This window comes from Coregonus lavaretus (assembly GCF_964263955.1).
Source record: "Coregonus lavaretus genome assembly, chromosome: 23".
In the NCBI taxonomy this organism is placed as follows: Eukaryota; Metazoa; Chordata; class Actinopteri; order Salmoniformes; family Salmonidae; genus Coregonus; species Coregonus lavaretus.
The window spans coordinates 33,740,033-33,767,016 of record NC_140010.1 but is presented as its reverse complement, the minus strand read 5'-3'; the positions used below and the strand labels follow the sequence as shown (position 1 = coordinate 33,767,016).

General features: G+C 43.4%; 2 protein-coding genes across 2 annotated transcripts in view; one reads left to right on the top strand and one right to left on the bottom strand.

Moving 5' to 3' along the window:
* LOC311150486 (homer protein homolog 3-like) overlaps positions 1-20,990 on the top strand; it is a gene marked incomplete at its 5' end in the record, with an annotated part of 29,583 nt that extends 8,593 nt beyond the window's left edge. Inside the window, 5 exons of the mRNA XM_084187984.1 lie at positions 8,706-8,839; positions 9,540-9,696; positions 18,524-18,631; positions 18,982-19,062; positions 19,612-20,990. Of these exons, the coding sequence (XP_084044110.1) occupies positions 8,706-8,839; positions 9,540-9,696; positions 18,524-18,631; positions 18,982-19,062; positions 19,612-19,797 (666 nt within the window). The 3' untranslated portion in view covers positions 19,798-20,990. The remainder of the gene's footprint in view (positions 1-8,705; positions 8,840-9,539; positions 9,697-18,523; positions 18,632-18,981; positions 19,063-19,611) is intronic.
* A 93-nt stretch (positions 20,991-21,083) lies between these two features.
* Positions 21,084-23,240, bottom strand: LOC311099081 (ubiquitin-ribosomal protein eL40 fusion protein-like). Its single transcript, XM_084139698.1, has 5 exons — positions 23,151-23,240; positions 22,454-22,565; positions 21,993-22,079; positions 21,494-21,596; positions 21,084-21,372 (listed from the first exon to the last, which is right to left on the bottom strand). The coding sequence occupies exons 2-5, from the start codon at positions 22,554-22,556 to the stop codon at positions 21,279-21,281; spliced, it is 387 nt and encodes a 128-aa protein (XP_083995824.1). The 5' UTR covers positions 22,557-22,565; positions 23,151-23,240; the 3' UTR covers positions 21,084-21,278.
* Between the last annotated feature and the right edge of the window lie 3,744 nt (positions 23,241-26,984).

Genomic DNA, 26,984 nt, shown 5'->3' with positions numbered 1-26,984 from the left:
CCAGCTTTAAATGACAGTGCATTTATGTTATTTATTTTTTACAAGGAATACAAGACATGTTGAGAAATGTATAATTGGTGGAGTATTGTGATTAATAATATTACATTGTGTTGTATTTACACACTCTAAACTTATTCCACGGATCCCTTGGCTGAAATTTGATCTGTTGCTAACAATATTCCTTGAAAATATATGTGTGTGTGTGTGTGTGTGTGTGTGTATATGTGTATATATATATATATATATATATATATATATATATATATATATATATATATATATATATATATATATATATACACATACACACATATATATATATATATATATATATATATATACACATACACACACACACACACACACACACACACACACACACACACACACACACACACACACACACACACAGTACCAGTCAAAAGTTTGGACACACCTACTCATTCCAGGGTTTTTCTTTATTTTTTTTGTAGAATAATAGTGAAGACATCAAAACTATAAAATAACACATATGGAATCATGTAGTAACCAAAAAAGTGTTAAGCAATTCAAAATATATGTTATATTTGAGATTCTTCACTCTCCTTCTTGGTAAAATAGCCCTTACACAGCCTGGAGGTGTGTTGGGTCATTGTCCTTTTGAAAAACAAATGATAGTCCCACTAAGCCCAAACCAGATTGGATGGCATATCACTGCAGAATGCTGTGGTAGCCAAGCTGGTTAAGTGTGCCTTGAATTCTAAATAAATCAGTGTCACCAGCAAAGCACCCCCACACCATAACACCACCTCCTCCATGCTTTACGGTGGGAAATACACATGTGGAGATCATCCGTTCACCCGCACCGCGTCTCACAAAGCCACAGCGGTTGGAACCAAAAATCTCCAATTTGGACACATTTCCACAGGTCTAAAGTCCATTGCTCGTGTTTCTTGGCCCAAGCAAGTCTCCTCTTATTATTGTTGTCCTTTAGTAGTGGTTTCTTCGCAGCAATTCGACCATGAAGGCCTGATTCACACAGTCCCCTCTGAACAGTTGATGTTGAGATGTGTCTGTTACTTGAACTCTGTGAAGCATTTATTTGGGCTGCAATTTCTGAGGCTGGTAACTGTAATGAACTTATCCTTGCAAAAGAGGTAACTCTGGGTCTTCCATTCCTGTGGGGTCCTCATGAGAGCCAGTTTCATCATAGCGCTTGATGGTTTTTGCGACTGCACTTGAAGAAACTTTAAAAGTTCTTGAAATGTTCCGTATTGACTGACCTTCATGTCTTAAAGTAATGAATGGACTGTTTTTTCTCTTTGCTTATTTGAGCTGTTCTTGCCATAATATGGACTTTACCAAATAGGGCTATCTTCTGTATACCCCCCCTACCTTGTCACAACACAACTGATTGGCTCAAACGCATTAAGAGTGAATGAAATTCCACAAATTAACTTTTAAAAAGGCACACCTGTTAATTGAAATGCATTCCAGGTGACTTTCTCATGAAGCTGGTTGAGGGAATGCCAAGTGTGCAAAGCTGTCATCAAGGCAAAGGGTGGCTATTTGAAGAATCTCAAATATAACATTTATTTTGGTTTGTTTAACACTTCTTTGGTTACTACATGATTCCATATGTGTTATTTCATAGTTTTGATGTCTTCACTATTATTCTACAATGTAAAAAATAGTAAAAATAAAGAAAAACCCTTGTGTGAGTAGGTGTGTCAACCTTTGACTGGTATATAGTGTGTGCATGTATGTGATGGCAGATTGAAACAAGGGTTCCTAACACACGCCAACCCATGTTTCCTCATGTTCCTTTGATTCTAGCTGGCTTGTGTTAGCTTGCTGTCTGTGAGTAGTATGCAGTGTGTATCTATGCAGTATTTTTGTCATCTTTTGAGATCTGGCTGCGGACCCCCTGCAGTACCTTCATGGACCCCCAGGGAACCCCTGATATACAGTATGAGATGCTCTGATATAAAGGATGTTAAATTGGTGTGTTCTTTATTCTCTTGCTTTCGGATGACTTTTCTCCAGTTCTCACAGGTAGGTCTCGTGTGTTTGATTTTCAACCTTCACCATTCACGTCTAAGAATGGCCAATTGTGGTACCATTCTGCTATGACCGAAGAATAGTCAATCAAACAGAAAATCTAGTGTCTTTGTCTTCGTGAGGTTGAGTTACTCAGAGTTTGATGAACATTACAGTTGCTCGTAAACTGTTCTTGCTGCTGAAATTGATGTCCTTTTAACCCAGCTAACAATTCTTGGGAGAGAACGTTTTTGTAATGTTCCTGTAATGTTAGAATTTTTTTTGTTGCAGAAAACCTCCTGAGAACCTATTTAGCATGTTTTAGAGTTAGGAGAGAATTCCCTTGATGTCAAACAGAACATGGTTACCATGTTCTCAGTATATACAATATTAATGTTCTAGACACGTCTCATGGGGCGTTGCAAAAACATTAGTGTCCAGTTTTCTGAGGGTTAGGAGAGTATTCCATCAACATTACATTTTACATTTTAGTCATTTAGCAGACGCTCTTATCCAGAGCGACTTACAGTTAAGTGAGTGCATATATTTTCATACTGGCCCCCTGTGGGAATCGAACCCACAACCCTGGCGTTGCAAACGCCATGCTCTACCAACTGAGCTACATCCCTGTCGGCCATTCCCTCATTTGAAAGTTGAAAGAATAAACAAAAACATACAGACTAAATACTGTTCCCTGATTGAGGGAATGGAGGTACAACACAGCTATGGGGAGTTTGTGCGCTAGCGCCCCCTGAAGAACATTAGAATCACGCCTGACAAGGCCAATGAACACTGTGCCTCACCGGAAGCCCTGTCTTCCACAGGTGATAAACCCAAGACACGGATTCATTCCTTAAATTCAGTACCACTTTTCACCAAGGCCAGAACTGGGCGGTGCGGGGTCAAACAGGTTATAGTCATAACTACGTTCCATTTCAGTCGGTCAACTTGATACAACAAAGCTATGGGGATATGAAACTGCCTTCGGCAGACCACCCAGAGTTCCAACCTGACAGGAAAACCTGCGGTACCCGGGTATTGCGCAATCTGCGCACTGCCTAATGACACAGGGCATGTAACCTCCGCTGCTCCTCAGACGCAAACGGAGGAGGCGAAAAGGGAAAAAGCTAGAGACCTGTAGGACATAGTCATGACCTTAGGGGCGAAGGCCGCATTAAGACGTACCATCACCTTAGAGTCGCCAAGGGCGAACTGAGTACAGGAGGGCTGAACGGATAACACGTGGAGATCCACAGACCCCATTGGTTCAAAGGGGGCCCTCATACAGCACAACCAAATTCCGAGTGGGTGCAATAGGTTTAGAAACCAGCCTAAGACGGCGTACACCCCTGGAATGGCACTATTAAATCCCACATGGCACGCTGAAATAGCTGCCATAAACACCTTCAGGGTGGAGAATGAACAGCCCTGCTCGGAAAGCCCCTTAAGGAACATTAAAATGTCCACCACAGAGCTCTGAAAAGGAACAATTCCTTTATTTTGGCACCAAAGCTTGAACGCCCACCACTTATATCTATACAACCTTGTCGGGGAGGGTGCCCTTGTGGACGGTATAGTAGCAATAACGTTCAGAGGTAAACCCCTTCACATCAGATTGGACCTTTCAGGGGCCAAGCCCACAGATTCCAAATCTCCGGCCGCGGGTGCCAGACCTGTCCCTGCGCCTGGGACAACAGGTCCCTGCGCACCCGGAGTTGCCAAGGGTCCCCGCCTAAAGGCGAATGTTTTCCACGAACCAGGGTTGTTTGGGCCAACGGGAGCCATAAGGATCAACGACCCACCCTCCCTATCGTGGGCTGAATCAGGTCCACAGGGGGAAATACGTAAAGGAGGTTCGAGGCCACTGGTGCGCAAGAGCATCTGTTCCCAATGGAGCATTCAGGTCCCTTTATTGAGAAAAACAACCAATAATGTGCGTTTTCTCGCGATGCATAAAGATCAATGTTGGCCCTGCTCGGGGAGATTAATCACACGGAGCGAGGGAAAGTGCACTGCGCTCCACAGCAGTTGGGAGCGAGCCAAGGATAAGAGGGCACCCCTCCCTGTCTGTTGATGTATGCCACGACTGTCCTGCTGTCGGTCCTCACCAGCATATGCCGGCCTGCCAACAATGTGAGAAAGCGTTTGAGTGCTACAGTGGGGAAAAAAAGTATTTAGTCAGCCACCAATTGTGCAAGTTCTCCCACTTAAAAAGATGAGAGAGGCCTGTAATTTTCATCATAGGTACACGTCAACTATGACAGACAAATTGAGGAAAAAAATCCAGAAAATCACATTGTAGGATTTTTTATGAATTTATTTGCAAATGATGGTGGAAAATAAGTATTTGGTCACCTACAAACAAGCACGATTTCTGGCTCTCACAGACCTGTAACAACTTCTTTAAGAGGCTCCTCTGTCCTCCACTCGTTACCTGTATTAATGGCACCTGTTTAAACTTGTTATCAGTATAAAAGACACCTGTCCACAACCTCAAACAGTCACACTCCAAACTCCACTATGGCCAAGACCAAAGAGCTGTCAAAGGACACCAGAAACAAAATTGTAGACCTGCACCAGGCTGAGAAGACTGAATCTGCAATAGGTAAGCAGCTTGGTTTGAAGAAATCAACTGTGGGAGCAATTATTAGGAAATGGAAGACATACAAGACCACTGATAATCTCCCTCGATCTGGGGCTCCACGCAAGATCTCACCCCGTGGGGTCAAAATTATCACAATAACGGTGAGCAAAAATCCCAGAACCACACGGGGGGACCTAGTGAATGACCTGCAGAGAGATGGGACCAAAGTAACAAAGCCTACCATCAGTAACACACTACGCCGCCAGGGACTCAAATCCTGCAGTGCCAGACGTGTCCCCCTGCTTAAGCCAGTACATGTCCAGGCCCGTCTGAAGTTTGCTAGAGTGCATTTGGATGATCCAGAAGAGGATTGGGAGAATGTCATATGGTCAGATGAAACCAAAATAGAACTTTTTGGTAAAAACTCAACTCGTCGTGTTTGGAGGACAAAGAATGCTGAGTTGCATCCAAAGAACACCATACCTACTGTGAAGCATGGGGGTGGAAACATCATGCTTTGGGGCTGTTTTTCTGCAAAGGGACCAGAACGACTGATCCGTGTAAAGGAAAGAAGGAATGGGGCCATGTATCGTGAGATTTTGAGTGAAAACCTCCTTCCATCAGCAAGGGCATTGAAGATGAAATGTGGCTGGGTCTTTCAGCATGACAATGATCCCAAACACACCGCCCGGGCAACGAAGGAGTGGCTTCGTAAGAAGCATTTCAAGGTCCTGGAGTGGCCTAGCCAGTCTCCAGATCTCAACCCCATAGAAAATCTTTGGAGGGAGTTGAAAGTCCGTGTTGCCCAGCGACAGCCCCAAAACATCACTGCTCTAGAGGAGATCTGCATGGAGGAATGGGCCAAAATACCAGCAACAGTGTGTGAAAACTATGTGAAGACTTACAGAAAACGTTTGACCTGTGTCATTGCCAACAAAGGGTATATATATAACAAAGTATTGAGAAACTTTTGTTATTGACCAAATACTTATTTTCCACCATAATTTGCAAATAAATTCATTAAAAATCCTACAATGTGATTTTCCGGATTTGTTTTCTCATTTTGTCTGTCATAGTTTACGTGTACCTATGATGAAAATTACAGGCCTCTCTCATCTCTCTAAGTGGGAGAACTTGCACAATTGGTGGCTGACTAAATACTTTTTTTCCCCACTGTATGTACACTGTCAAAAGCTCCAGGTAATTGATGTGCACCGGGTTTTGCGACACTGTCCACAACCCCAGAATTGAACTGCCCTCGCACAGCGCACCCCACCCTCGGGGAGATGCGTCTGTCTTTATCACCTTGCGGGATATAACTCGACCCACGGAGGTCCCCAGCAACAACAGGCATGGGTCCCTACTCTGAGCCAGCGCCTGTATGCATGATGGGGTGACCGGTTTCGGTGGCAATATGTGTCCAAGCGGGTGTCTACCACCGGAGAGGTCGCAACAGCCCGGGGGGACCACGGTTATCATAGAAGCAATCATCCATAATAGTGTGACCTAGCCAAAATTGGGCCAAGCAAAATCGGAATCCGGCCTCCCTCTGCGTGGACAAGAACGCACGATTCTCGACTGAGCCTAACTCGAGACCCAGAAATGGAATGCGCTGAGATGGAGTTAAACAGCTCTTCTCTTGATTCACTATGAAACCCGGAGACTGAACATGGGAAACCAGCATGGATGTGTGTAACACAACCTGCTCCCTCGACTCTGCTACCATCAGCCCCATACACCACATAGGTGCCAAACCCACATCCACAACTTTGGTGAAAGTTTTAAGCGAGAGGGAACGCACGGAAAGGAGGACCAGAAACTTGTACGCTACAGCCTCAAAATGGAACCTCAGGAACTTTCTGTGATATGTGGCCACGTGAAATTATGCGTCATTCAGGTCGATGGAGGTGAACCAATCGCCCGGGCGCACTGACTGTAATAACCGGCTGTTCCTGAGCATTCTGAATTTGTAGACCCTGAAGTGCTTGTTTAGGGCACGCAGGTCTAAAATAGGACGCAAATTCCCGTCCCTTCTGGGAACCAGGAAATACCACCTGTACCAGCCGTCCTGGGCCTCTGACATAAGAACCACTCTGACAAAAACGAGTGGGATGCACAACTAATTGTAGCCTGTACCCCAACGTCACTGTTCGCATATTCCAGGACGACGCTGCGCACGCGCGCCATTAGTCGACATAGACAGCAAGTCTCCTGTAAAGTGCAATCTGAAGGGGTGGAACACCACCTTGTGGACTGGGGGAATATGGGTCTTTTTTCATTTCCACCATTCTCGACAACTGAGTGTCTGACTGTGGGTAAGGGACTCATTTTTTATTCTGCTCACATGTGGAAGACCCAACACCTGTGAACACCATGGAACTTGGGGTAGAAACAATGTGTTTAAGGGCCGATGTTTGCCTAAAGCATGGTCCACTCTGGGTTCCGGTGCTTAGCCTACCAGTGACGAAACCCCGATTGGCCATTCCACTTGGGGGTACTGTTGTCAGAGCGAACATCTGGGGGAGGGGGGCAAGGGGGGACCCCAGCCTGTGCCACCTCCCCTCTCATTGCACTAGGTGCGTGGGGGCTGCACAAATTAAAAATAAACCCAGAAAGAAATGTATCATGGAGGTTATCATGCCCACCAGTCATAGCTACCGGTGACACTTTGTAGCCCAGCTGGAAAACGGACAGAAAGCTCTGAAAAACTGACCCCATATGTGATAACAGACAGGGTGATTCCTAATTTAATCTAATTCCCAGGAACTAAATGTGTTGTGCAGGAGACAGACGGCTCACCTTGGAGTTCATATGAACCACAGAGACTGTGTGTGGGATAATAGCATGATTGCCAATTGCCTAACCTGTATCACTAAGTACCACATAGGAACCAGTGAGCTACAGGGAGGAATCAGCAATGAATCCCAGTAATAAGCCACCTTTGGGGGAGGGGTGCCCACTTGTGGACAGAGAGTGCCTGGGGAGCACGTTGTGCTTCCGTGATACTGTATAGCCCGCCTGAAGCCCAAACCTTTTATGGGCACAGGAGCTCCAGCAATGGCCGTACTGTTGTCACAGTACCGTATGCTAGCCGACGTCAGCCATGCGGCTTCTCAGTCTTGCTAAGCCAGTAGCCAGCTAGCTGGCATTATCCCCGCATGCTAGCACTAGCCAAGCCCGCTGCCAGCACAGAGTTAGCCAAAGAAAAATGTGTGGCACGGTCCGTTTAGAATAACCAAGTCTAGATAGAGAGGTAAACGGTGCCTGACCAAGGCAGACACAGGCGGCAGGGAGTGCGCACCGACCCGGCCGCCCTGTCCCTTCAAGTCGCCTACCTTAGCAGGTAATGGAGCACACAGCAACCGGGTTTAGCTAGGGCAGCTTTCGGATGCCTCAGTCCAGGCAGACAAGACATTTGATCCGACCAAAGCCCCAATTCATTCCCGGGTCCCGTAACTCAGAATTCCACGTTTGCCAAGGGAACCTGCATGCACCATAGACTAGGGGAACAGTGCCAGCCATGGGCAAACCACTGTTACTGACACCGTCCCTTCGTCTCGCACACAAGCTGACCCGAGTGGGGGCAGTCGGAGCATGCAACGCGCAGAACAAAACGTGAGTATAGCCTTCGTCGTTTTGGTCGCGTTAGCCAGGCTAAACAAGCAGAAGAATAACTAACAGAATCACAAAACTAGTTACAAAGCTTTAACACACAACGTCCAGAAGGATGAGCACGCCCTCCTTAAGTGGAACAGTTAAGTTGGAGCAAAGCCTGATAGATTTCGCGTTACCATGTTTATTTTAAAGAATGCGTGAAATTGTTCTGCTCAGCTCGAGGTGAAGAGAGGAAGAATTTAAGGAATTAATCAGTGCCTTGGGTTTATCACCTGTGGAAGGCGGGGCTTCCGGTGAGGCACAGGGTTCATTGGGCTTGTCAGGCGTGATTCTTATGTTCTTCAGTAAAGGGTGCAAGCGCGTGCGAACTCCCCATAGATGTGATGTACTGAGTTGACCGACTGAAAGAGAACCAGCACTGTACCCCCCAGGACTTTGCCTTTGGTATTGGTTTAAGGTGTATTATTTATGTTGTGTTGTGTGTTAGGACCTCAGTGATGAGCTCCAGTCGCCGCCGGTGATGTGTGTGAACGGTCCTGAGGACAAGATGTTCCGCAGCCAAAGCGCAGACTTCACACTGTCTTCTGAGAAGGAGCGCATTAAAAAGATGCTTTCTGAAGGGTAACCCACTTATACACACTCTTGTCCTCAAAGTTTCACTCAAGCCAGGGTTTGTTTCATTGTCTGAAAGTACACAGAATGTTTTGTGGAAATGTTCTTGGTCTCAAACTTGAATGTTTCCATTTTATAAGGTAAGATATTGGTCTGGATCTCAAAGGTTCACACACAAAAGCAGCGCTTTGGCAAAGAGGATTTTCTTGGAATAAGCCATAGTCGTTGCTTTAGTTATGATTACCTGTTTTGATGACATTTTCCCCATTTGAATAGAGCTGTTTATGGGACACATGGTCCAAACAAGAGCAAGGGGAGTGGGTCAAAGCTAATGTGCTGACTCACACAAAGAGAGAGAAGGATATTACCCTGCTATTCAGTCGCCCATTCTACTCACTCTGCTTCTGTCCCTGTTGTCCATTATCGCTACACAAGGCTACTTTTATGGTTGCTATGGTGAGTTGCTACGATTGGATAATCCTTGGCTTTCTAATGGTAAAATTACATGGCATCTAAGGGCACAAGGATCATGAAGCAGGAACATATTTAATGGACCAATTTTACAAATGTACCCAAGAGTTGGAAAAGTACGGACACTCTTGGTTGCCAAGCTTTATCATTAAGCCCTTCTCCACCATGTAGTCCAAATCTGTTCCATTCCTGAGAGGTCAGAGGATGTTTGTCTGAGGTCTCGAACGATGTCTTACAGGTCTATCTGCGAGATGAACCTGGAGGCAGAGCTCTTCACCCTGCAGGACAGTAACTCCAAGCTGGTGGCGGCGCTACATGAAGCTAACAATAACGTAGAGCAGTGGAAGAAGCAGCTAGTTGCCTACCAGGAGGAGACGGAGAGGCTACGAGACCAGGTGAGTGTTGTCATGATGAAAGATCCACCAGATCACTTTACTTTCTTTGACATAGAACTATGGACGCCATGTCAGATGGGTGAATCTATTTGAATTCAATCACTTTTTGACAGCATCCCTTTTGATTCAAACAAAACGTTCCATACGTGTTTGCCCGTGGAAGAAGTGGTCAGAAAGTTACTTTTTGGACCTGAATTCCAAAACATTAAGGAGATCAAGGTGCTCAAAGTTGACCCATTTTGCATAACCCACCATACCGTGAGATATCATGTGTTCATCACTGGAAAAGATAAACGGTTGAGTTTGATATCATTTAAAAGCTTATACACAGGGTTGTCAAACTATTTTATAGTTTCTTGATTTAAAAAAACAACAATAGTATGTCATTTTTTTTACCTTTAACATCAATTATCTAAATATGCATAAACATAAAATTTTAGCAAACAGTGAGGGAAAAAAGTATTTGATCCCCTGCTGATTTTGTACGTTTGCCCACTGACAAAGAAATGATCAGTCTATAACTTTAATGGTAGGTTTTTTTGAACAGTGAGAGACAGAATAACAACAAAACAATCCAGAAAAACGCATGTCAAAAATATTATAAATTGATTTGCATTTTAATGAGGTAAATGAGTATTTGACCCCCTCTCAATCAGAAAGATTTCTGGCTCCCAGGTGTCTTTTATACAGGTAACGAGCTGAGATTAGGAGCACATTCTTAAAGGGAGTGCTCCTAATCTCAGTTTGTTACCTGTATAAAAGACACCTGTCCACACAAGCAATCAATCAATCAGATTCCAAACTCTCCACCATGGCCAAGACCAAAGAGCTCTCCAAGGATGTCAGGGACAAGATTGTAGACTTACACAAGGCTGGAATGGGCTACAAGACCATCGCCAAGCAGCTTGGTGAGAAGGTGACAACACTTGGTGCGATTATTCGCAAATGGAAGAAACACAAAATAACTGTCAATCTCCCTCGGCCTGGGGTTCCATGCAAGATCTCACCTCATGTAGTTGCAATGATCATGAGAACGGTGAGGAATCAGCCCAGAAATACACGGGAGGATCTTGTCAATGATCTCAAAGCAGCTGGGACCATAGTCAACAAGAAAACAATTGGTAACACACTATGCCGTGAAGGACTGAGATCCTGCAGCGCCCGCAAGGTCCCCCTGCTCAAGAAAGCACGTATACAGGGCCTTCTGAAGTTTGCCAATGAACATCTGAATGATTTAGAGGAGAACTGGGTGAAGGTGTTGTGGTCAGATGAGACCAAAATCGAGCTCTTTGGCATCAACTCAACTCGCCGTGTTTGGAGGAGGAGGAATGCTGCTTATGACCCCAAGAACACCATCCCCACCATCAAACATGGAGATGGAAACATTATGCTTTGGGGGTGTTTTTCTGCTAAGGGGGCAGGACAACTTCACCACATCAAAGGGACGCTAGACAGGGCCATGTACCGTAAAATCTTGGATGAGAACCTCCTTCCCTCAGCCAGGGCATTAAAAATGGGTCATGGATGGGTATTCCAGCATGACAATGACCCAAAACACACGGCCAAGGCAACAAAGGAGTGGCTCAAGAAGAAGCACATTAAGGTCCTGGAGTGGCCTAGCCAGTCTCCAGACCTTAATCCCATAGAAAATCTGTGGAGGGAGCTGAAGGTTCGAGTTGCCAAACGTCAGCCTCGAAACCTTAATGACTTGGAGAAGATCTGCAAAGAGGAGTGGGACAAAATCCCTCCTGAGATGTGTGCAAACCTGGTGGCCAACTACAAGAAACGTCTGACCTCTGTGATTGCCAACAAGGGTTTTGCCACCAAGTACTAAGTCATGTTTTGCAGAGGGGTCAAATACTTATTTCCCACATGCGTTTTCTGGATTTTTTTGTTGTTAATCTGTCTCTCACTGTTCAAATAAACCTACCATTAAAATTATAGACTGATCATGTCTTTGTCAGTGGGCAAACGTACAAAATCAGCAGGGGATCAAATACTTTTTTCCCTCACTGTATGTTGTAGCTTAGACCCTATTTTGTGGTTGTTGTGTTGTGCCCGCCATCGGTTGAGACACAACAAGCTCTTGAATACAGGGTGGGCTTCATTTCAATAATAGAAATAGAATTCATAGAATGGACCTATCCCTTTAGATCACTACAATTTATCTGGTACACCATTTAAATTGACATTTAATTGAAATTGTAACTTCTAATTACTACCACTGGCCACCCACCGTCGAATGTCAACTTAAATGGTAATGTATAATGTATTATCTATATTTCTATGATTTCAATAGGTTTCCTATGGAGGATTGACAGTATAATTTAAAACAACAGATATTCCCATTCAAGTCAACATTAAACATTCTGATGTCTGGACCTCCAACCATCTTTGTGGTACCATTTTAACATTTCAACTTTATTCCCATTTTAGTACATTTGTCAGCCAAAACATGATACCCACATTGTATTCAAGAGCATGTTGTCTCAACTGATGGCGGGCACAACACAAAAAGCTCAGATGTAAAATAGGGTCTAAGCTACAACATATGAAAATATTCTAAGTGTACGTGTTTTTAGATAATTGACATTAAAGGTTAAACATGATTTTTATTAAAAAACCTTTGACAACCATCGTTTGTAAGCTTTTAAATGATGAAGACATGGATGTGAGGTATGCATAAGGGGTCAACTTTGAGCACTTTTATCTCTTGAATGTTTTGGCATTCAGGTCCAAAAAGTCACTTTCTGAGCACTTCTATAATGGGCAAATGTGAAGTTTCCGTTCAAATCAAAAAGGGTGGTGTCAAAAAGTGATTTAAATTCAAATGGATTTACCCATATACAGTGGGGAGAACAAGTATTTGATACACTGCTGATTTTGCAGGTTTTCCTACTTACAAAGCATGTAGAGGTCTGTAATTTTTATCATAGGTACACTTCAACTGTGAGAGACGGAATCTAAAACAAAAATCCAGAAAATCACATTGTATGATTTTTAAGTAATTAATTTGCATTTTATTGCATGACATAAGTATTTGATCACCTACCAACCAGTAAGAATTCCGGCTCTCACAGACCTGTTCGTTTTTCTTTAAGAAGCCCTCCTGTTCTCCACTCATTACCTGTATTAACTGCACCTGTTTGAACTCGTTACCTGTATAAAAGACACCTGTCCACACACTCAATCAAACAGACTCCAACCTCTCCACAATGGCCAAGACCAGAGAGCTGTGTAAGGACATCAGGGATAAAATTGTAGACCTGCACAAGGCTGGGATGGGCTACAGGACAATAGGCAAGCAGCTTGGTGAGAAGGCAACAACTGTTGGCGCAATTATTAGAAAATGGAAGAAGTTCAAGATGACGCTCAATCACCCTCGGTCTGGGGCTCCATGCAAGATCTCACCTCGTGGGGCATCAATGATCATGAGGAAGGTGAGGGATCAGCCCAGAACTACACGGCAGGACCTGGTCAATGACCTGAAGAGAGCTGGGACCACAGTCTCAAAGAAAACCATTAGTAACACACTACGCCGTCATGGATTAAAATCCTGCAGCGCACGCAAGGTCCCCCTGCTCAAGTCAGCGCATGTCCAGGCCCGTCTGAAGTTTGCCAATGACCATCTGGATGATCCAGAGGAGGAATGGGAGAAGGTCATGTGGTCTGATGAGACAAAAATAGAGCTTTTTGGTCTAAACTCCACTCGCCGTGTTTGGAGGAAGAAGAAGGATGAGTACAACCCCAAGAACACCATCCCAACCGTGAAGCATGGAGGTGGAAACATCATTCTTTGGGGATGCTTTTCTGCAAAGGGGACAGGACGACTGCACCGTATTGAGGGGAGGATGGATGGGGCCATGTATCGCGAGATCTTGGCCAACAACCTCCTTCCCTCAGTAAGAGCATTGAAGATGGGTCGTGGCTGGGTCTTCCAGCATGACAACGACCCGAAACACACAGCCAGGGCAACTAAGGAGTGGCTCCGTAAGAAGCATCTCAAGGTCCTGGAGTGGCCTAGCCAGTCTCCAGACCTGAACCCAATCGAAAATCTTTGGAGGGAGCTGAAAGTCCGTATTGCCCAGCGACAGCCCCGAAACCTGAAGGATCTGGAGAAGGTCTGTATGGAGGAGTGGGCCAAAATCCCTACTGCAGTGTGTGCAAACCTGGCCAAGACCTACAGGAAACGTATGATATCTGTAATTGGAAACAAAGGTTTCTGTACCAAATATTAAGTTCTGCTTTTCCGATGTATCAAATACTTATGTCATGCAATAAAATGCAAATGAATTACTTAAAAATCATACAATGTGATTTTCTGGATTTTTGTTTTAGATTCCGTCTCTCACAGTTGAAGTGTACCTATGATAAAAATTACAGACCTCTACATGCTTTGTAAGTAGGAAAACCTGCAAAATCGGCAGTGTATCAAATACTTGTTCTCCCCACTGTACGTTTCCACAAATTCTGAGTGGACCAAATCTCAGTGGAATCCTGGGTAAATGTTAAAGTTCAACGTAATTATGCAAGTACACGCAACTGTCCAAGAAAACAGAATTGTGAAAAATACATTTGTAGAATGTAAAGATATGTTACATTTCCGGTTTTAGACTGTAAAGTACAATTAAATACATGACCATGATGAAGATTTTAAGTTATTTTCAGCCTCAGGAGGAATAGACAGGTGCCTAATACCTCACCTCACGTTCGCTCACTCCATAAATATCTCCATGCTGTGACCTTGAGGTCAGATTTTGATAGTTAAGGTCACATCTAATTATCAATGCCGGTGCTGTAAAATGCTGCACTCTATGTCGAGACAGAAGGCGGTGGGCCAGTGTAGCAGCAAAGCCTTGTTCAAACATGATCAGGTGATGAGTCACCACCGCTGATAATGACAGCCTTTGAATGTCTCCGGCATGCCCTTTCTCTGCCGGGGGAGGTCATATAGGTTTTGATTGGGTCATCGTTTTTCAGACAATGGGTTTTTGTTTTATGAAAGTCTTTGGAGAAAAGGGAAAGGACATGTCTGTTGGTAGCTCACTTTATCATCTTTTGACAACACTGGCCTTAAGAGGCTGCAGACCTTTCCCCTGAAGCTTTAATCAAGGTGTGTTGGTTGGTTTGGATTATTGGGCACCCACTGCAGTATGTTAAACATGCTCTTTGCATGTTCTCACTATTCCACTTATGTTTCTAAGGCAGGGGTGTCAAACTAATTTTGCCCGCGGGTCACATTCAGTCTTCACTGAGGTCCGGAGGGACGCACTAAAATTTGTGTTATATTTCCTCGCCGTCAAAATTAGCAAAACATTTTCCTCTATCCATAGATTTGGGAATGTTCTATGCTCCCTGACTATCCAGCTTTCGTTTCGGTGATTGATAGCAACCTGGAAAAGGGTGAAGAGACTGTATAAATCTAGATCCAATATAGTTCCGATTTGGTTTTAGTAATTTCAAATGTAGACTGAGGTAATTTTATTTATTTATTACTCAAACCACCCACGGTCCGCATTGAATGGGCTCGGGCCTGAAGTTTGACACGTGCTCTAAGGCAGGGTTTCCCTGTAGTCTATTTGTGAAAATATAAAAAATAACATTAGTAAGGGATCTTCGGCCATGGCCTCAACATATTTTGGGGTCCTTGACAGTAAAAAGTTTGAGTTGGTTAATTGAATCGGCTGTGTAGTGCTAGGGCAAAACCCAAAACATATTTTCATGTGCAGGCCTATAGGCTATAATATTACTATATTGAGTAGTACATAATACAAGGTTCATACAGACATTGGTATGTCAAGTTCAAGGACTTTTTCAAGCACTTAATTGTAATATTCAAAGACCTCAATTATATATATTGTTATAGGCATAATACAAAAAAGAATCCTCCCAAAAAGTATGCATTACCACTTTAAGAATAATGCATTTTATAGACCTTTCCAATGACATGCATTGGCATTCAAATTATTATTACATTCTAAAATATGTCAGAATAATGTGGACATTGCCTGAAATAGATTGGATGTGTAGCATTAATCTCACCCTCGCCATTTGAGATGTTGGGTTATTGTATCATGTTTTTAAAAAAAGCAAGTGACCAAAAATGAGATTCCTATTGTACTGGAACGCTATGTATGAAAAGTTGAACCCAACATTCGATGTTGTCGTCCTCATAATAACCCCACATGGTTTTACAACAACAAGAACAACAGACTAGCGCAGCACCCATCAATTGAACAGCAGGAAACAAACGAACGCAGCTACATCTCTCACAAAACCTGATCATGAATTAAATCACTGTATAGAAAAAATATGATTGTCAGTGGCGGAGGACAGGAGAGACAGAAATATAGATCATATTACCCAACTCATGTTCTGCAGGTAGGCTACAATAAAACCAATATTTAATTTAGTGAAAAATAATAGGGCCACATTTTTCCATGGACCCCCCAGTTTCAAAATCCCTGCTCTAAGGCATTAGTCTGAATGCAGAGAATCTCATCCATCTGTGGCTTGGAGTACACATGGATTCCCATTTACCTCTTACCCATGAGATATATTTGAGAAATCATATAATACTTGTCTTAATGGATATTCTGTGACGACTAGACAAGTGGATGATGATACATTCTCCAATGCATCATTGCTAGCTGGGTCCAGTAAATGTAAAAGCTTGGTCTATTTTTTCCAGTTCTATGTTATCAATTTAAGGTATTTTCAGGGTCGCTGGCTGCTAAGTACTGAGTCTCTAGGGAATTTGCTGGCTCCAAGCCTGTTGATAAAATCCTTTGGATTTATCAACCTTTGGATTCATCAACCTTTGGATTCGACCACTTCAATGGTTTGAGTGGTACAAGCTTATAATGTCTATCCCGAGAACATTGATCTCCACAATTGTTTTACCACTTCATGCAGTGTTTCGGTCGTCGTTTCACTGTACTGTGGATATACATCAATAATCCCAGAAGATTACGATCCTCCCCGTCTTTACATTAATCATCCTCTAAAAAGGCAAGCCATCCAGGTCTAGTGGACCAAGATCTCTCGCTTTCTCGATCTGAAGTGGGCGACCAGGTGGCTGAAAATGGTTCACATCTCCTGGGGGTGAAAGAGAGAGGGGTTTGTAGGACAGCGATATCCTACTTTCAATGCCCTAGTTAGGAGAAAAATGAAAAATCACCAGAGGGAGCTGGCAGCTATCCCCCCCCATTGCCCTCCATACACAGTTAAAAATATTCCAGCCTCTCAAGGCTCTCCAAGTGGCAGAGACCTTTTCTCCTTTTAGTGTTGCTCCTATTTTACAGGCTGAGCTGACACTGCAGTGAGGTTTCAATTCCCAGTTACCTGATAATGGTGGTGTCTCGGTCCTTGGCTTGCGCAATGAAGGCAGCAGCCTTGGCCATGCTAAAGGGGTATGATGAATGCTGTGTGTATTATTGAGACCACAATATCTGATACACACAGGAGGCATTATGCCTTTGACTTTATCATCCAATGAGAGATATTTACTTTATGTTAACCACTCTATACTATAGCTTTATTGCTTGCCAGTTTTTGCATTTTGGGTTTTGTACTGTTGTATATGTTTAGTGTGTATGACTTATTGTTTGGTTAGCAAGAAATGCTACTGTTTTGCATGTCTATGAACAGTATTCTCAGGGGGCACTGCTGTTACTTAATTGGGTTGAAGAGGGATAAGGGGGTTGGGGGGTGTATCCTGCGGGAATGATCCAGGTTGCAAGATGGCAGGGTTCCTCACTTTTCCTTGATAACCAAGGACATTTCTATCCAGAGAGGGGGGAAAGGATTTTGGATTTTCCTTTACCTCCAGTGTGGTAAAACAAAGCCAAAGCATGGGTTGCTCTCAGTAACCTGGAAATATCAGGATGTAGGATAGGACAAACCGAACAACTTCAATGACTAATTTTTTTAAACAGGGAGGAAAAAACATCACCAAATTCACTGAGAATACATTATATAGGATGAAGAAACAACACACCGAGCCGCAGCTCCATACTACTTGTCAGACACAGAGAACTGATACTATAAACTCGTTGTTGGAAGGGATTGGTGTGGGGTGTTGGGAGGTCAGTGGGTGGCTTTTGACCATTCCTTTGGATTCCTCATGTCTAACTCATTGTTAGAAAAAAGTTTGGTCCTAATCGGATATTAGGTACTATATTTATTGAATATTATATGTATCCTATACATTAAAATGGCCAATTTGGGTGCAATCATTTAGCTTAATTTCTCAGAGATCAAATTACATTTCAACCAAATAATGTTGCAGGAATGCTAATCTTATCTGTTTCCAACAACTGAAACCATTTCAGAACAATCTGAGATGGTATCTGTTTCCAACAACAGAAACCATTTCAGAACAATCTGAGATGGTATCTGTTTCCAACAACAGAAACCATTTCAGAACAATCTGAGATGATATCTGTTTCCAACAACAGAAACCATTTCAGAACAATCTGAGATGGTGGGTGTCAAAATCCTCTTTCTTGTGCTTTTTGAGGTGGAACGACCCTAATAAAGAGAAAGATTCTGAAGGATTTGAATGACCACAACTGGGAATACACTGTATAATGGCAGGTGCAAGCTGTAAAGACAAGGGATAATTCCTTTCTGGTCTCAAGTATAGTACCATTCATGAGTGCTTAGCAAGTAGATGTTAAATCTATAAAGTGTCAACAAGAAAGTTAGACCCAGGGGCCCTGTCACAATAACGTTCACACTCCCTCTAGAGATCTGACAGGAGCTGCAGTCTTAAGTCTATGCTAATTTCCCCTGGTCTTGACTGAAACCTATTGTATTTTGGCAGGTGGCTGATCTGGAGGCACATGGCGGACACGGCCCTAGTGACATGCTGAAAGATGAGCTGACTCGTTCTCTGGAGGAACTGGAGGCCCTGCTCAAGGCTAAAGATGAGGTCAGGGGGCAAGATACACACAGGGGAAAGAGGAGGTATTGTAGGTACATTTGTATGCCCTCCGCAACAATTGTAGGGCTGTTCTTCTCATGCTTATGGATGAGGGTAGGGGGGCCATTTCTAGTTCAGAACAAGGCTGAAAGTAGCTGGGGTTAAATGTTTAAAGGGGATTTTATGCAATTATAGATGGAGAACATAGTCTTATCACAAAGATGCCAATTGAGATCAAATGTTGTGGTCTTTAAATGGAAGGAAGAAAGGCCGATGTGAACCTGTACCTTCCTTTGTTTTGTGTTGCTGATGGCAAAGGTCCTGGGGCTAACTAGTGAATGATCATGTTTGTTTTCCAGGAAATCCACATTCTGCAGAACAAGAAAGAAGAATACCATGAGATGGAGCAGGAGAGAGAAGAGGCCATACATAGATTACAGGTAGACCTTCACACTAAAGAAGAAGGCGCATTTGGTGAAACCTTGTATGAGCAAGAACAAGAGACTGAAAAATAACTTCTGTCTCAAGGCCATCAGACTGTTAAATAGCCATCACTAGCCGGCTACCACCCGGTTACTCAATCCTGCACCTTAGAGGCTGCTGCCCTATGTACATAGACATGGAATCACTGGTTTAATAATGGAGCACTATTCACTTTAATAATGTTTACATACAGCTTTATTCATTTCATATGTATATACTGTATTCTATTCTACTGTATTTTAGTCAATGCCACTCCGACATTGCTGGTCCTAATATTTATATATTTCTTAATTCCATTCTTTTACTTTTAGATTTGTGTGAATTGTTTGATACTACTGCACTGTTGGAGCTAGGAACACAAGCATTTCGCTACACCCGCAATAACATCTGCTAAACATGTGCATGTGACCAATACAATTTGATTTGAACAACAAGCAAGTAGGATGCACAAAGGGCAAATTACGACAGGTGAAATTGTCTTTCCTTTTCCCTATGTGGTTTCCCAGGAGATGGAGATGCGTAACCTAGAGCTGGAGCGGCGGGTGCAGAACGTGGAGCAGAACCTGGCCGCCTCCATGGAGGAGCGGGACCACACGGAGAGTGAAGTGCAGAGGGCCATCGAGATCCTGGACGTCAAGATCTTTGACCTGAACGACCTTCGGCAGAGCCTGGTCAAGCTCATTGACAAATAGTGTGAAAGAGAAGAGGATGGGTCTGTTAGGGATGGCCAATGGAAAGAGAATGAGCTGCTCCTCTCCTGCTATAAAGCACAACACCCCTTCTGCTGTGGGAAGATGGCTGCTCTGGGTCCTTACAGCAGCAGCATCACTGTACAGCTTGTTAAGCATAGGTTGTGGTGTTACCTAGGCAGTGTATCTGCTATGTCCAATGTTGTGCTGTAATTCATGCTGCTATCTTAACATTCAAGGCAATGATCTAAGTGCTAGGCTGTTTATTTGAGATTAGGAATATTGTCAAGAATGAGAACAATAAGGGGATCATTAGGTGCTTGTAGATATAGTTTTCATACTTTTGAAATCAACTGATTTTATACAAACTTGGGAATGTAATGAGCAATGTGGATTATATGTTAATTTCCAGTGAGATGAGATAAAAATGGTTTTAAGAGCTCTTTCAGCGCAACCAAACCATGTATTTGGAAAGAGGCAGTACACGACAATGCAGAAATTGATAGTGTTTGACAGCTATTACCACCTCATCAAATTAGCATACAACTCAAGATAATTGGTATTGAATAAGAGGAAAATAAAGAATTAGCCTAATTGACACATCTGAGCAAAGTTAGTGAAGGTGTCAGAAACCAAAAGATATGCCACTGCAGTAATAACAGTATGAGTAGTGAAGTCATTAACCTGTGACATGTTAACGATTCTTCTGTTGTGTGCAATTAAATTGAAAAAAAAAAAACATGGGATGAACGATCTTCAAAGAAACAATGATGCACTGTACTGTTTGACACGTCTGCTGTCTCTGGGTTTGAGTTGTAAATATAGAACTTTATTGGTACTATGGCATGCTGGTAATAGTATGAAGCATGAGGGTATCTTGAATTCCTGTGAATGTTCCAACTAAGAACTAAAGACACCAAAGAGAGTTGAGTTCTCAAAGTAAGAGCTTTCGAAAGCTTGACTCAGATTCTCGTGTTCATTGAATGTTAAATTAAAGCTAGATTAGTCCTGATAATTAGGTAGATTTAGGCGTTAAGAATTAATACATTTAAGTGCTTGCAATGTTTAAATTAAGATTTGAGCAGTTGTCTAGCAATTTGAGACTTGGTTATTTCCCTCAGCATCTACTAGTATTAACATCAGTAGATGGGGCTTGATGTTTAGCTTAGAGACAATACTATATGCCTTATGTGAGTGGTTCTATGTATTTGCATTTACTGTTAAAAGAATGCCTGATGAAATTGCAAGTTTAATTGCACATATATTTAGATCAAGGCACACAAGTGGAGCAAAATGTTGCATTATTTTTAATGAGCCTTGTTCAAAGAAAACTGTTTAAAAAAATAAAGGACATGGATTAATCTGATAATTTCCCTTGTTCTGTATAGTAAATCAAGGTTTATGACAACACGAATGACAGTTCCCTTATTCCATTTCAATTTTATTATTGAAAACATTGACAAAGGATCAAAGAGGATGCTGGTTTACTTGAGCTTCTTCTTGGGGCGCAGGTTGCTGGTGTGCCCACACTTCTTCTTGCGGCAGTTGACTGCACGGGGGTGAAGACGTGCATAGCATCTGAAATGCAGAGTGCACCAACAAATGATAAGAACCCAATCTCCACACAGACATGGATCAGTAGATGGCTGTAACTTGGTGTACATTTTATTTTGTCTTCAGTTAATGGAAGCAGACATACTTGCGGCAGATCATTTTGTCACAGTTGTATTTCTGTGCCAGCTGTCTCAGGGAAGGCTCGATGATACCTCCTCTCAGACGCAGGACGAGATGAAGTGTGGACTCTGGAAAGCAAAGTGGTGACACGTTTACAAAATTACAGTATTCTTTATTTCATTGTATTTGAAATAAAGGATCATCCACCCAGGATAGTCCACTAACAATTGCCACCGTTTTCCAGGGAGTATCACAAAATGTGTTTCTAAAAGTTGGACATTTGAACCGACATTGTATATATAAACATTTCAATCATGTAGGAGGCATTAAACCTGCTAATATGTGATTTGTGAATATTACAGAATGCATACCATTAGACAGAAGGTACACATGTTCCCATGGACTATGAAGATATGTGATATAAACCTCAATGTCATGATTAGGGTAAACACTGAAGACTGAGCAATTGTCCGTCACGTTCTGAACAAACAGTATTATCGATAATTGGATTTGTCAAGTAGTACCTTTCTGAATGTTGTAGTCTGACAATGTGCGGCCATCCTCCAACTGTTTGCCAGCAAAGATGAGTCGCTGTTGGTCAGGAGGAATACCTGAAAGGGTAAGCAGCAAACATGCATATGTTTGGCAGAAACCATCCACATGTACCCCAAATGAAGTAGTTGCCCATCTACAAAGATCTAATGTGGATTTTGTGTTCTACTAAGGTGGAAAGATTTGGAGAGGGTGAGCCTGGGCTCTCCAACCCTTTCCCTGGAGTGCTACCCTCCTGTAGGTTCCCTCCAACCCCAGTTGTAACTAAACTGATTCAGTTTTATCAACCAGTTAATTATTAGAATCAGGTGCGCTAGATTAGGGTTGGCGTGAAAACCTACAGGACAGTAGCTCTCCAAGAACAGGGTTGGAGAGCCCTGGTGTAAACTGATCCTAGATCTGTGCCAAACAACTTTTGCTGAGATTGAGTTACCTTCTTTGTCTTGAATCTTGGCCTTCACATTCTCGATGGTGTCACTGGGTTCCACCTCAAGGGTGATGGTTTTACCCGTCAAGGTTTTCACAAAGATCTGCATATTTGATGGCTGTAGAAACAAGGTGGGTTGCATTTGTTAATTGACAGAAATTGCTTGTTTGGTAGACATAGCTAGGCCCGATTAAGATTAAGCTTCGTCCTGGACGAAAAAAAGCAGGATTAAATTAGAATATGTAGTTAACTTTGTCTGGGAAATCAGCAGGCTACTAGTTTCGTTCAACTACTAGCTAACGTTAGCTAGCTAATCAAACTGGCAATGATTGCCAGCTTGGGTCAAACTGTTTAACTAACGTTAGTTACCTAACATTGTCTGAATAACGTTAGTCACTTATTTCACCAGTCACTCATCTGATAACTATTCCTAGATAACCAGATAACATGATTCTCATGCTTTAAATATTCTTAATATGGCTGTTGGTTTAGCGCATTTGGTAATGGCTTACTGGGCCACGGGTGTTAGCTAGCTAGCAGCTAATGTTAGCCAACCAACCTGTTCTCACACAGTTGAGCTATCTCAGCCAGTCAGTTTCAGATATCTAACGTTAGACACATACCACTTACTTATAGTCGATCCTCAAAATATATTCATAACAGGGGAAATATTGATGCTTTAGATAGCTGGTTAAACACTCACCGTCAGACACAACTGCTGGCTTCAGGATAAGAGAACATCAGGAACTTGGAAGGTTTTCTTCCTTGGCTTCCCGGTGCAAACTCACACATCAAGCATTAACATGTTACCGCCATCTACTGGTCTGGATGATTCTTGGCGCGTTGACCACAAGACATGATAGGTTTGCAAATCATGCCATGCTGGAAGATAATTGGCTTAATCAGTGTACAAATGCCTCCCAGGCTTTGTCTTTTTCTATATGTGTTGTCTTTGGAAAGCAATCCAGCAAACAGATGTCATAGGTATTGCAATGTCTCCCCCTTGCGGTATCCATAAGATTGACACTCACCAACAACAGATAGAAAGCCCTTTGCTTTCAGAGCCAGAGTTCACGAGATCACTTCTGTCACCTGGCGGCAGTGAACGCTTGGCCGCGATCCGAGGAGGTCGATGCAGCTCAGGTAGTGCTGCAGGTTTCGCTTCTTCAGTCAAAAGTAAAGTTGTGCTTCTTCAGTCATGCATACTACCAGTTCATCCAAATATACTCACGTTAGGTAGGCTAGTCAAAGGCACGCAGTTTGAAGACGTTCTTCCTCTAAACCAGGGATTGGTAACTATGATGTGGTGGGGGCCACAAAAATATCGGAACTGCTGATGCACAACCAAATTTAGAAATTGCACCTTAAGTATTCTATTATAGTATTCTAACTCTCGACAGTAAGTTGAGACCCCGACTGAGTTCCCCAAAAAATATAATAATTTTAAAAATAACATTTGTCCAGAACGCTGCAGCTCGTCTGGTGTTCAACCTTCCCAAGTTCTCTCATGTCACCCCGCTCCTCCGCACACTCCACTGGCTTCCAGTTGAGGCTCACATCTACTACAAGACAATGGTGCTTGCCTACGGAGCTGTGAGGGGAACGGCACCTCCTTACCTTCAGGCTCTGATCAGACCCTACACCCAAACGAGGGCACCACGTTCATCCACCTCTGGCCTGCTAGCCCCCCTACCTCTACGGAAGCACAGTTCCCGCTCAGCCCAGTCAAAGCTATTCGCTGCTGTGGCACCCCAATGGTGGAACAAACTCCCCCACGACGCCAGGACAGCGGAGTCACTGACCACCTTCCGGAGACACTTGAAACCCTACCTCTTTAAGGAATACCTGGAATAGCCTCCCCCCCATAAAAAAAAAAGTGGTTGGCCCACTGGCTATCATAAGTTGAATGCACCAATTTGTAAGTCGCTCTGGATAAGAGCGTCTGCTAAATGACGTAAATGTTTTTGGTAATTGATCCAGGCGCCTCCAAAAGAGGGGGCCTGCATGCCGACAGTTGCCCATCCTTGCTCTAAACTGAATCCTGAAGGCGGGGAAACACAGTTTATTAAAAACAGGTAGGCCTAGTCTGTGGGACCATACCAAAAACAACACACACTTATCCCTTGTTCAGTGTCATGCAACAATTGATACATTGCATTGCACATGATTAAAAATGTCACCCAAATGACGAAAGTTCTGTTTTCCCTTCAATCTATGTCTATACCCTCTACCTTTATATCACTATATCAATCAATTTTCAATCAATTTTATTTTATATAGCCCTTCTTACATCAGCTAATATCTCGAAGTGCTGTACAGAAACCCAGCCTAAAACCCCAAACAGCTAGTAATGCAGGTGTAGAAGCACGGTGGCTAGGAAAAACTCCCTAGAAAGGCAAAACCTAGGAAGAAACCTAGAGAGGAACCAGGCTATGAGGGGTGGCCAGTCCTCTTCTGGCTGTGCCGGGTGGAGATTATAACAGAACCATGCCAAGATGTTCAAAAATGTTCATAAGTGACAAGCATGGTCAAATAATAATCAGGAATAAATCTCAGTTGGCTTTTCATAGCCGATCATTAGAGTTTAAAACAGCAGGTCTGGGACAGGTAGGGGTTCCATAACCGCAGGCAGAACAGTTTAAACTGGAATAGCAGCAAGGCCAGGCGGACTGGGGATAGCAAGGAGTCACCACGGCCGGTAGTCCCGACGTATGGTCCTAGGGCTCAGGTCTCTCAGTTGGCTTTTCATAGCCGATCATTTAGAGTTGAAAACAGCAGGTCTGGGACAGGTAGGGGTTTCGTAGCCGCAGGCAGAACAGTTGAAACTGGAATAGCAGCAAGGCCAGGCGGACTGGGGGCAGCAGGGTGTCATCATGCCCGGTAGTCCTGACGTATGGTCCTAGGGCTCAGGTTCTCAGAGAGAAAGAGAGAACGAGAGAATTAGAGAGAGCATACTTAAATTCACACAGGACACTGGATAAGACAGGAGAAGTACTCCAGGTATAACCAACTAACCCCAGCCCCCCGACACATAAACTACTGCAGCATAAATACTGGAGGCTGAGACAGGAGCGGTCCGGAGACACTGTGGCCCCATCCGAAGAAACCCCCGGACAGGGCCAAACAGGAAGGATATAACCCCACCCACTCCGCCAAAGCACAGCCCCCGCACCACTAGAGGGATATCCCCAACCACCAACTTACAATCCTGAGACAAGGCCGAGTATAGCCCACAGAGGTCTCCACCACAGCACAAACCAAGGGGGGGGGGGGGGGCGCCAACCCAGACAGGAAGATCACGTCAGTAACTCAACCCACTCAAGTGACGCACCCCTCCCAGGGACGGCATGAAAGAGCACCAGCAGGCCAGTGACTCAGCCCCTGCAACAGGGTTAGAGGCAGAGAACCCCAGTGGAGAGGGGAACCGGCCTGGCAGAGACAGCAAGGGCTGTTCGTTGCTCCAGCCTTTCCGTTCACCTTCACACTCCTGGGCCAGACTACACTCAATCATATGACCTACTGAAGAGATAAGTCTTCAGTAAAGACTTAAAGGTTGAGACCGAGTCTGCGTCTCTCACATGGGTAGGCAGACTGTTCCATAAAAATGGAGATCTATAGGAGAAAGCCCTGCCTCCCGCTGTTTGCTTAGAAATTCTAGGGACAATTAGGAGGCCTGCGTCTTGTGACCGTAGCGTACGTATTGGTATGTACGGCAGGACCAACTCGGAAAGATAGGTAGGAGCAAGCCCATGTAACGCTTTATAGGTTAACAGTAAAACCTTGAAATCAGCCCTTGCCTTAACAGGAAGCCAGTGTAGGGAAGCTAGCACTGGAGTAATATGATCAAATTTCTTGGTTCTAGTCAGGATTCTAGCAGCCGTATTTAGCACTAACTGAAGTTTATTTAGTGCTTTATCCGGGTAGCCGGAAAATAGAGCATTGCAGTAGTCTAATCTAGAAGTAACAAATGCATGGATTAATTTTTCTGCATCATTTTTGGACAGAAAATTTCTGATTTTTGCAATGTTACGTAGATGGAAAAAAGCTGTCCTTGAAACAGTCTTGATATGTTCGTCAAAAGAGAGATCAGGGTCAAGAGTAACGCCTAGGTCCTTCACAGTTTTATTTGAGACGACTTTACAACCATCAAGATGAATTGTCAGATTTAACAGAAGATCTCTTTGTTTCTTGGGACCTAGAACAAGCATCTCTGTTTTGTCCGAGTTTAAAAGTAAAAAGTTTTCAGCCATCCACTTCCTTATGTCTGAAACACAGGCTTCTAGCGAGGGCAATTTTGGGGCTTCACCATGCTTCATTGAAATGTACAGCTGTGTGTCATCCGCATAGCAGTGAAAGTTAACATTATGTTTTCGAATAACATCCCCAAGAGGTAAAATATATAGTGAAAACAATAGTGGTCCTAAAACGGAACCTTGAGGAACACCGAAATGTACAGTTGATTTGTCGGAGGACAGACCATTCACAGAGACAAACTGATATCTTTCCGACAGGTAGGATCTAAACCAGGCCAGAACTT